This window comes from Mandrillus leucophaeus, unplaced genomic scaffold, assembly GCF_000951045.1.
Source record: "Mandrillus leucophaeus isolate KB7577 unplaced genomic scaffold, Mleu.le_1.0 Scaffold731, whole genome shotgun sequence".
NCBI lineage: Eukaryota > Metazoa > Chordata > Mammalia > Primates > Cercopithecidae > Mandrillus > Mandrillus leucophaeus.
This window is the reverse complement of record NW_012107931.1, coordinates 374,027-385,986: the sequence shown is the minus strand read 5'-3', so window position 1 is coordinate 385,986 and position 11,960 is coordinate 374,027. Positions and strand designations below refer to the sequence as shown.

At 42.2% G+C, this 11,960-nt stretch overlaps 1 protein-coding gene across 3 annotated transcripts in view; it reads right to left on the bottom strand.

The window, feature by feature from the left end:
• Positions 1-11,960, bottom strand: part of KATNA1 (katanin p60 (ATPase containing) subunit A 1) — a 75,036-nt gene that overhangs the window by 53,159 nt on the left and 9,917 nt on the right. For all 3 annotated transcript variants that reach the window (XM_011965657.1, XM_011965658.1, XM_011965659.1), the window contains exons 2-3: positions 9,890-10,064; positions 4,023-4,180 (exon numbers count right to left, since the gene is read on the bottom strand). In XM_011965657.1, coding sequence (XP_011821047.1) covers positions 4,023-4,180; positions 9,890-10,064 — 333 coding nt within the window. The remainder of the gene's footprint in view (positions 1-4,022; positions 4,181-9,889; positions 10,065-11,960) is intronic.

Sequence of the window (11,960 nt, the reverse complement as noted above, 5' to 3'; positions counted from 1 at the left end):
TGCAGTGAGTCGAGATTGTGCCACTGCACTCCAGCCTGGGCAACAGAGCAAGACTCCGTCTCAAAAAAAAAACAAAAACAAAAACAAAAAACTCTCTTAAGCGTGAGTACAAATGAAGACTAATAGAAAAATAAAAAGAATCTTAAAAGATCCAGTTAAGGAAACAAATAAATTACAGGAAGAAACAGATGCCACAAATAAAGTCAAAAAGGAAAACTTAACAGTAATCTAGAGCATTCAAAATCAGGAACAGAAAACGATACTGAAGAAAGCAAGAAAAAATAAGAAGGTACAGCCAAATTTAGGGCTTAACTTCCCACCACCCCTCAGAGAAAATCCTGCCTCTCTGCTTGTGAGACTGAGGTGACCAGACTTCACTAAATTCAGAATCAACTGATTTCCCACTGGGAACATCTATTTGTTGGAAAGATCTTACCAATAACTGAGAAGAGTTATAGTACTGTTAGAGGTTGAATGTTTGTGTCCTCCCCAAAATTCATATGTTAAAGCCCCAATGCCCAATATGACTATTAGGAGTAAGGAAGTAAGAGTCCCTGATGTGACATGATTAATGTCCTTATAAAAGACACCAAAGAGCTCACTCACTCTCTCTGCCATGTGAGCACACAGAGAGACGGTGGCTGTCTGCTCAGGAAGAGAGCCCTCACCTGAAACCAAATTGGCCACATCTTGATCTTGGACTTCCCAGCCTCCAGAAGTGTGATAAGCAAAGTTCTGTGTTTAAGCCACCCAGTGTATGGTATTTTGTTATGGTAGCCCAAGCAGACTAATACAAGACCCAAGTGATGATTCTCCAGAAGGAGAAAAGAAAAGAGCAAGTAAATAAGAATGAAACAAATTAACAGACAAAAGCAAAAACACAACTTGACTCATCTATTAGTTCTACTTCTGAAATTAGGGGAAAACATTATAAACGTGGAAAAATTTTTACTCACAACTATTCACTGCAACTTTATTTATAATAATGAAAAAAGCAGGAAAAAACACTAAGAGCATGGTTAATTATATAGGTTACATACCAGTCAGAACAGTGGCAAATAACTCTTAAAAAACTGCAGGGAAAAAGATCTGACATGGTTTATAAATCACAAATGTTTAAAATATGAAGAGCAAATTATTTAATCTATCTTAGCTTATCCTCATCAGAAATTGGGGCTAAAAAAATTAGTACCTACCTTCTAAGGGGGTTTTGAGAATTAAATAATACATGTAAAACAACAAACACAGTACCTGGCACACAGTAATATGCAATGATTGTTGACTATTATTAGGATTTTTCTTAAAAGAGGGTACAATGTTGTAAATTATGGATATAGCACAACTACAACTATGAAAATAATGCATAAAAGAACAGAAGAAAACAAACTAGGATGACTGTGTGATTTTCCCCCTACTTCTATGAATTTTTCTATTTTTCTTTAATGAGTTACTGTGTTTTAGTGAACTATTATGTAATATAACAGAAAATGTAATTATGTGAAAGTGCTTATGAGGCATGGGAAAAATTTAGCAAATCGCCAAAGGATATCAGGAGTCAGTAACAGAACACTAGTACAGTCCTTTTATGTGAAGATTAAGAAAATAAAAGTGGCAGCTGGGTGTGGTGGCTCACGCTTGTAATCCCAGCACTTTGGGAGGCCACGGCGGGTGGAGCACCTGAAGTCAGGAGTTCAAGACCAGCCTGGCCAACATGGTGAAACCCCGACTCTACTAAAAATACAAAAATTAGCCAGCGTGGTGGCACATGCCTGTAATTCCAGCTACTTGGGAGGCAGAGACAGAAGAATTGCTTGAACCAGGAGGTGGAGGTTGCAGTGACCCAAGATCGTGCCACTGCACTCTAGCCTGGGCGAGAGAGCAAGACTCCGTCTCAAAAAAATAAAAATAAAAAAAGTGGCTAAGAAATAATCAATACTCATCAATTGATTTTAAATGTCAAGAACATGAAGGTATGGGTCTTCTCAAAACGTGACCTAGCGACCACCTACATCAGAATCACCTGTGGATTCCTGAGTTCTACCTGCTGTCTACTGTATCAGACTCTCTGGGAGTGATGTCCCTAAATCCACATTTTTAATTAGAGATTGTTAGGACTGCTATAGCAGAGAGTGCCAGCTTTGTAATCATTATTATAAAACACAATATGTATAGGTTCAAATCCTAGCTCTACCAGTTATTGGTTTTGTGATAGTGGGGAAAAGTTACTCAACCTTATTGTACCTCAGCTGTCTTATCTGAAATATGGGGAAAATATGACTTATTTGGAAGGCTTATTGTAACAAATAAATAAAATAACACTTAGAGCTTAAAATAGTTCAGAACACTGTGGATGTATAATCCAGCACCTATATTATAAAATACAACCAGGCCGGGTGTGGTGGCTCACGCCTGTAATCCCAGCACTTTGGGAGGCCAAGGTGGGCGAATCACGAGGTCAGGAGTTCGAGACCTGCCTGGCCAACATGGTGAAACCCCATCTCTACTAAAAATACAAAAAAATTAGCTGGGCGTGGTGGCGGGCGCCTGTAATTCCAGCTACTTGGGGAGTTGAGGCAGGAGAATCACTTGAACCTGAACCCAGGAGGCAGAGGTTGCAGTGAGCTGAGATCATGCCACTGCACTCCAGCCCGGGAGACAGAGTGAGACTCCGTCTCAAAAAATAAATAAATAAAATAAAATAAAATAAAATACAACCAAGGCTGGTTCAAAGGCAGTGAGTTATCTCAATTGATTGTTCACAGTCAGTTACAGATCAAACTCTTTGTTCTACTCTTCCCCACCTTCTCACTACTGCACTTAACTAGTCTTAAAAAAAAAAAAAACAAGAAATCAGAGTTGCAATGACAAAATGTTAAAACTGAAAACCATCTGGGCAACATCTTAATGCAAGGTTAATGGGCAATGAACCCGGGAAGTCATAAGTGTTCTTTCTAGAAAGGCATGACACAGTCAATATTTAAATCTATAATACAAATTAGAAAATCTATCATGTGAATGAAGTAGATAATATCCACCTGCACATTTGTCAGTTAAAAAATATGCAGTAAAACTATGCATGATTGGCTAGTTACAGTACTTCAGTAAATATCAGCATCACTAGTTGTTCCTTTGCTGGCACTTGGTAGTAGGAAGTTGGGGAAAAAAAAGCCAGAGAAAACCCTAAAATTCAGAACATTTTATTTTTGCTGTTCTCTATGAATTAAAAAGCCCTTTGTTTTTTTTTTTTAATTTTAGCAGTGTTACAGCTTGATGAAAAGAAATATTCTGTGATCCCTGTTTGAGAACCACTGTTAGTCTTAACTTCCTCTCTTTGCATAAGAAAAATCTGAGGCCTGGCCGGGCATGGTGGCTCAGGCCTGTAATCCCAGCACTTTGGGAGGCTGAGGCCAGGCGAATCATGAGGTGAGGAGATCCAGACCAGCCTGGCCAACATGGTGAAACCCCGTCTCTACTAAAACACAAAAAAATTAGCCAGGCATGGTGATGCATGCCTGTAGTCCCAGCTGCTCAGGAGGCTGAGGCAGGGGAGTCACTTGAACCGGGAGGCGGAGGTTGCAGTGAGCTGAGATCGCAACACTGCACTCCAGTCTCCTGACAATGTGAGACTCCGTCTAAAAAAACAAAAAAAAGAAAAAAAAAGAAAAATCTGAGGCCTAGAAAGGTTCTATTATTTTCCCAAAGCTACAGAGAGTGGCAAAGACAGACACAGACCTGAATATTTCAATTCCTAACCCCATTCTCCTTCCACAAGATAACACTGTCTCTACCACTTTAAGGTCATTCACAAAAGCATATTTTTAAATTATTCCTACCGAAATCTTATTTTTTGAAATAGGTCAAAAAGGCACAAGGTTCAAGACCAGTGAGTTACAAAAGAGTGAACATTCAGTAAAGAAAACTCCCTCCCATTCCTGTCTCTCAGCCACCCCATCCTCCTCCTAGATATAATCAATGCTATAAGCTTCTTGGGCTAACTGGTTTCTTAAAAGGTCTCCACTTACCTTCGTTCAACAGGTACAGGCATGGACCAGACTTCTCCCTCAGAAGCTGGAAGGTCATGCTGTGCTGCCTTCAAGGGAGTGCTGTCTAGTTTAAAGCTCTCTAGTGTTTTCATGATATCTTTAACATGTTTAGCTTCCACATTTATTTCCTGCCAAACCTGATTTCAAAGAAGAAGAAGCATCTTTAAATTTCTATAATATATCACTGTCAAAATTAAATGAGGGCTATTTATTAGAGATGTTAGAAAACTTCATTTTGATATCAGATATCCAGTAAACCACATCAAGATATCCTATCGAAATTTTAAAAACAGTTCATTAAATTTATGTTTTCAACTGCAAAATTTTTTTTTTTTTTGGAGATAGAGTCTCGCTCTGTCACCAGTGCAGTGGCGTGATCACTCCTCTGCTCACTGCAAGCTCCTCCTCCCGAGTTCACGCCATTCTCCTGCCTCAGCCTCCCGAGTAGCTGGGACTACAGGCGCCTGCCACCACGCCCGGCTAATTTTTTGTATTTTTAGTAGAGACAGGGTTTCACCATGTTAGCCAGGAAGGTCCTGATTTCCTGACCTCGTGATCCACCCGCCTAGGCCTCCCAAAGTGCTGAGATTACAGGCGTGAGCCACTGTGTCGGGCTCTCAATTGCAAAACTAATTCTGATAAAATGAATTAAACATCCAGGATAGGCTAGGCATGGTGGCTCATGCCTGTAATCCCAGCACTTTAGGAAGCTGAGGTGGACGGATCACTTGAGCTCAGGAGTTTGAGACAAGCCTGGCCAATATGGTAAAACCCCATCTCTACTAAAAATGCAAAAAATTAGCCGGGCATGGGGCAAGCGCCTATAGTCCCAGCTACTTCGGGAGGCTGAGGCAGGAGAATTGCTTGAGCCCAGGAGGTGGAGGTTGCAGAGAGCCAAGATTGCACCACTGCACTCTAGCCTGGACAACACAGCAAGACTCTGTCTCAAAAAAAAAATCCAGGCTATTTAAATAATACTACTAATTTACATTCTTATTTAAATTGCATAGCCGGGTATGCTGGCACATGTATGTAATCCCAGCTACACGGGAGGCTGAGGCAGGAGAATTGTTTGAACCCCGGAGGCGGAGGTTGTGGTGAGCTGGAGATCACGCCATTGCACTCCAGCCTGGGCAACAAGAGCGAAACTTTGGCTCAAATAAATAAATAAATAAATAAATAAATAAATAAGTTGCATAATAGGCTGGGCACAGTGGCTCACACCTGTAATCTCAACACTTTGGGAGGCCAAGGAGGGCAGATCACCTGAGGTCAGGCGTTCAAGACCAGCCTGGCCAAAATGGTGAAACCCCACCTCTACTAAAAAAAAAAAAAAAATTAGCTGAGTGTGGTGGCGGGCACCTGGAATCCCAGCTACTTGGGAGGCTGAGGCAGGAAAATTGCTTGAACCCACAAGGCAGAGGTTGCAGTGAGCTGAGATCATGCCATTACTCCAGCCTGGGCAACAGAGCGAGACTCCATCTCAAAAAAATAAAACAAAACAAAACAAATTGAATAACAAACTGAAAAGTCAGGCATAACTTTAAAGTTCTACAAGAATAATTAGCTGGGCATGGTGGCCCATGCCTGTAGTCCTGCCTACTTGAGAGGCTGAGGTGAGAGAATTGCTTGAGCCCAAGGGGGAAAAAAAAAACATCAAAGCACAACTTGTGAAAGTTTCATTTTTGTCAAACTTTATTGTTATTTCTTAGAGACAAGGTTTCATTCTGTTGCCCAGGCTGTACTGCAGTGGCACGATCATAGCTCACCATAACCTCAAACTCCCTGGTTCAAGCCATCCTCCCACCTCAGCCTCCCAAAGTGCTGGGATTACAGGCGTCAGCCACCATGCCCAGCCCTACTTTGATAACTTTTATGCTATTTAATTAACTTTGTAAATGCTGAATAATCCGAATTACCCTGATTTGATAATTAAATATTGTATATAGGAAACAAAATATAATGTGTATGCCCAAGATATGTACAACTATTATCTATCAGTAAATAATTTCTAAAAAACAAAAACAACACTGATCAGAATATACTAATTTTACAACTAATGGGTCACAACCTACAGACTAAAAAGGTCTCAATTCATATGCAACGAAGGTATTTTTTTAAAAGCAGTCTTTTTTTTTTTTTTTTTAATATTTTTTAGAGATAGGGTCTCATTCTGTCATCCAGTCTGGAATGTAGTGAAATGGCCCTAGTTTTGAGAGTAAGGCTCCAACTCAAAAATAAAAGAGAAAAGAAATCTTGACGCAATTTAAAAACTAAGCCTGGGCAACATGGCAATACCCCATCTCTAAAAAAAATAATAATAATAAACCAGACATGTTGGTATGTGCCTGTGGTCCCAGCTGCTCCGGAGGCTGGATGGGAGGATTGCTTGAGCCTGGGAAGTTAAGGCTGCAGTGAGCCATGATTGCACCACTGTACTCCAGCCTGGGCAACAGCCTGAGACCCTGCCTCAAAAAAATCCTCAAAAACCTATATATAGTTTTGATTCAACTGTATTATAGTAATGGGTCTTAACTCAGCCTAAAAACTATATATGGTGACGGCTGTACATTACATATGTATTTAATGCCACTGAGTTGTATACTTAAAAATGGCCAAGGCCAGATGCAGTGGCTCACATCTGTAATCTCAGTACTTTGGGAGGCTGAGGCAGGCGGATCACCTGAAGTCAGTAGTTCCAGACCAGCCTAGCCAACATGGCAAAAACCCTGTCTCTACCAAAAGTACACAAAAATTAGTTGGGTGTGGTGGCGCACACCTATAATTTCAGCTACTCGGGAGGCTGGGGCAGGAGAATCACTTGAACCCGGGAGGCGGAGGTTGCAGTGAGCAGAGATTGCGCCACTGCACTCCAGCCTGGGCAAGAGAGTGAGACTCCATCTCAAAAAAAAAGAAAAAAAAACCAGTAAAGTGTTATGTATATTTTACCATAATAAGAAAATGGTAGGACGGGCATGGTGGCTCATGCTTGCAATCCCAGCACTTTGGGAGGCCAAGGCAAGCGGATCACCTGAGGTTAGGAGTTCAAGACTAGCCTGGCTACAAGGTGAAACCCTGTCTCTACTAAAAATACAAAAATTAGCTGGGTGTGGCGGCAGGCTCCTGTAATCCCAGCTACTCGGGAGTCTGAGGCAAGAGAATCACTTGAACCCAGGAGGTGGAGGCTGCAGTGAGCTGAGACTACACCATTGCACTCCAGCCTGGGCAACAAGTGAGAAAATCCGTCTCAAAAAAAAAAAAAAAAAAAAGAAAATGGTAAAAAAAAAACTATATATATAATATTGAAATGAAATTTAAGATGATAATGTTTTGTTTATAACTTAAATGATTTAATCTTAAGTACCTTTAAACAAAAGCTTAGACTTAAGTAGAAGTCTTTGGCCAAACAACAAAAAGTCTAAAAGTCCTTTATGAAATAAAATATTTTCTAGGCCGAGCATGGTGACTCACGCCTATAATCCTAGCACTTTGTGAGGCTGAGGCAAGAGGATCATTTGAGTCCAGGAGTTCAAGACCAGCCTGAATAACATAGTGAGATGCCATGTCTATAAAAAATAAATAAATAAAAGATTAATAAAATAAAATATTTGCCCCTTCTGGTAATTATATGGATACAGTAAAGGATATGGAGGGACAGATATAGGGAAATAGATTAAGTTCAAAGAGATAGGCTATTTCTCTCAAAAAAATTAAGGAAAAATATTGAACAATATTTAAAAAGCAGCTCAGTAAAATCTGAGGTATAATATTCTATCTAGAAGATCAGCTCAAAAAGACTATTACTTTCTTTTTTTTTTTTTTTTTTTTTTTTGAGGCAGAGCCTCGCTCTGTTGCCAGGCTGGAGTGCAATGGCACAATCTCGGCTCACTATAACCCCCACCTCCTGGCTTCAAGAGATTCTCCCACCTCAGCCTCCCAAGTAGCTGCGATTACAGGCACCCGCCACTACACCCAACTAATTTTTTTGTATTTTAGTAGAGATGGGGTTTCACCACGTTGGTCAGGCTGGTCTTGAACTCCTGACCTCAGGAGATCAGCTCACCTCAGCCTCCCAAAGTGCTGGGATTACAGGTGTGAGCCACCACGCCCGGCAAGACTATTATTTTCTTAACATTTTTTTCCTCTTGTGACATAGTTGAGCCTTGTTATAAATGCCACCCTCCACTGGACCTGTAAGTTACACAATTTCCAATTTTAAATTTCTGTTGGTCCTCAGTAACTGAAATTTCTCAATGGGATTCAACCATAATCTGCTTTATAAAGTTCTGTTATACAAGGAATATGAGGCTGGGTGTGGTGGCTCACACCTGTCCCACCACTCAGGGAGGCTGAGGTGGGAGGATCACTTTAGTCTACGAGTTTGAAACCAGCCTGGGAAACAGGGAGATCCCATCTCTACCAAAAAATTTAAAAATTAGCAGGTCACAGTGGGGCACACGTGTGGTGTGGTTTCTCCCACTCAGGAGGCTGAGTGGGAGGATTGTTTGAGCCTGGGAGGTCATGGCTGCAGACCGTACCACTGCACTCCCTCCTGGGCAAGAGAGCAAGAACCTCTCTCAAAAATTAAAAATATATATATATGATGCCTGTGACAGTCACAAGCCATTTACAGTTTCGACAATGGCTTAATAAAGTCTACTCTATTTTTACCAAGTAAAAATCTGAACAAAAAATGTCAAAACCATTCTTTTAAGAAACTCGTGGCTGGGCGCAGTGGCTCATGCCTGTAATCCCAGCATTTTGGGAGGCCAAGGTGGGCAGATTACCTGAGGTCAGGAGTTCGAGACCAGCCTGGCCAACATGGTGACACCCCGTCTCTACCAAAAACACAAAAATTAGCTGGGTGTGGAGGCAGGCGCCTGTAATCCCAGCTACTCAGGAGGCTTGAACCTGGGAGGTGAAGGTTGCCGTGAGTCGAGATTGCGCCACTGCACTCCACCCTGGATGACAAGAGCAGAACTCTGTCTCGAGAAAAAACAAACAAACAAAAAAACTCTCTTATTAGATTCCAGCAATTAGAGTTAAGTAGAACTCATAATACTGCTGATGGTGAAAGTGATTATTAATAAAGTTTCAAGTAATATTATATAGAAATCTGTGTAATAACTCAAATACTTATGTTTTGTTTTGTTTTTTATTTTTGAGACAAGGTCTAGCTCTGTTGCCCAGGCTGGAGTGTAGTGGTACAAGCATAGCTCACTGCAGCCTCAACCTCCCAGGCTCAAGTGATCCTCCCTAGTAGCTAGGACTATAGGCATGCACCTCCACATCTGGCTAATTGTTTTATTTTTGTAGAGATGAAGTTGTGCTATGTTGTCTAGGCTGGACTTGAACTCCTGGCCTCAAGTGATCCTTCTGCTTTGGCTTCCCAAAGTGCTAGGATTACAGGAGTGAGCCACTGTGTACTGTGCTCGGTAGTCATACAGTCTTATTTTTTTTTTTGAGACGGAGTCTTGCTCTGTCGCCCAGGCTGGAGTGCAGTGGTGGGATCTCAGCTCACTGCAAGCTCCACCTCCTAGGTTCACGCCATCCTCCTGCCTTGGCCTCCCAAGTAGCTGGGACTACAGGCACCCGCCGCCACGCCTGGCTAATTTTTTGTATTTTTAGTAGAGACAGGGTTTCACCGTGTTAGCCAGGATGGTCTCGATCTCCTGACCTTGTGATCTGCCCGCCTCAGCCTCCCCAAGTGCTGGGATTACAGGCGTGAGCCACTGTGCCCAGCCATACAGTCTTAACATGTAACTACATATAGCATTGACATCTGATCTAAATTTTCTCTTCCTAGTACTTAAGCCATTAAAACACACAGTAGCCATTATTCTCACCTGTTGCCATTTTTGCTGGAGGTATGTATCTTTGACTGAGTACAGATACTTGTTCATTTGGTCAAGAACTCCCTGATAATAGACCATCGCAGAGTCATAGTTTCCCAGCAATGCATATTCACGAGCCAATTTTACATTCTCACTAATCATAAGAAGACTCATGCTCAACTGTAAGCTAAAAAGAAGAAGAAAAAAAGAAACACTTGAGGTTTACATGTCTCTTAAAAATAAGTATAGTTATTAAAAAATACTTTCCAGTGTTCCCTCAAGAAACTCACAATCATACATACCACACTTCCCATTTCTGTATGTGTGCTCATGCTATTTCCACTCCTTCAAAGAAAGTTTTTTTTTTTTTTTTGAGACGGAGTCTCGCTCTGTCTCCCAGGCTGGAGTGCAATGGCATGATCTCGGCTCAATGCAACCTTCGCCTCCCGGGTTCAAGTGATTCTCCCACCTCAGCCTCCCAAGTAGTTGGGGTTATAGGCACCCACCATCATGCTTGGCTAATTTTTTTTTGTATTTTTGTAGAGACGGGGTTTCACCATGTTGGCCAGGCTGGTCTTGAACTCCTAACCTCAGGTGATCTGCCTGCTGCCTTGGTCTCCCAGGTGATCTGCCCGCCACCTTGGTCTCCCAAAGTGCTGGGATTACAGGCATGAGCCACCGTGCCTGGCCTCAAAGAAGTATTTTATTTAGGAAGCCAAGGCAGGCAGCTCACTTCAGTCCAGGAGTTCAAGACTAGCCTGGCCAACATGGAGAAACCCTGTCTCTACTAAAATGTAAAAATTAGCTAGGCATGGTGGCACATGCCTATAGTCCCAACTACTTGGGAGGCTGAGACACGAGAATCGCTTGAACCAGGGTAGCAGAGGTTGCAATAGGTCAAGATCGCGTCACTGTACTCCAGCCTGGGAGACGGAGCAAGACTGTTTCAAACAAACAAACAAACAAACAGGCCAGGCGCGGTGGCTCATGCCTGTAATCCCAGCATTTTGGGAGGCTGAGGCGGGTGGATCATGAGGTCAGGAGATCAAGACCATCCTGGCCAACATGGTGAAACTCGGTCTCTACTAAAAATACAAAAATTAGCTGGGCATGGTGGCACGCGCCTGTAATCCCAGCTACTCAGGAGGCTGAGGCAGGAGAATTGCTTGAACCAGGGAGTCGGAGGTTGCAGTGAGCCAAGATCATGCCACAGCACTCCAGCCTGGCAACAGAGTGAGACTGTCTCAAAACACAAACAAACAAACAAACAATTAAAATATTGTTTTTAAAAAGTTCCCACATTCAAACCCTCCCAATTGTCAAAGCCCAGCTCAGAAGGCAGTTTTCCTAGTATGTCTACTCCCTGAACTCCTCAGTTCAAAATAAACTCTCCCTCCTCTAAAGTCCCCTGCACTTTACTGTGACTTTCATCCCAAGACACTGTCTACTTCAAATTATAGTTTCTATATGTCTTATCTCTATTAGACTGTTATCTGACAGTAGGATTTGCATCTGAAAGGTGTGAGACTATATGATCCTTGCATGACACACATCTTATTAAACATCTGCAGAATGAATAGTGAATATTAGATACATTTTTTGAAGCAGTGTGGATTAGCAGAAGGCATATGTATTTTGAAGTCAGAAAAATCTTGGCTAGAATTGTAATTCTGCCACCTTAGTCGAGTCCCTAAACTTTTTTCTAAGCCTGTTTTAGTATCTGTAGAACTGTCATAGCAACTACTTTCAGGAGTTATGCTACAAACAATAAAAGACTATTTAAAGTACCAAGCGGCCGGGCGCGGTGGCTCAAGCCTGTAATCCCAGCACTTTGGGAGGTCGAGACGGGCAGATCACAAGGTCAGGAAATCGAGACCATCCTGGCTAACACGGTGAAACCCCGTCTCTACTAAAAAAAATACAAAAAACTAGCTGGGCGTGGTGGCGGCGCCTGTAGTCCCAGCTACTCGGGAGGCTGAGGCAGGAGAATGCCGTAAACCCGGGAGGCGGAGCTTGCAGTGAGCTGAGATCCGGCCACTGCACTCCAGCCTGGGCAGCAGAGCGAGACTCTGTCTCAAAAAAA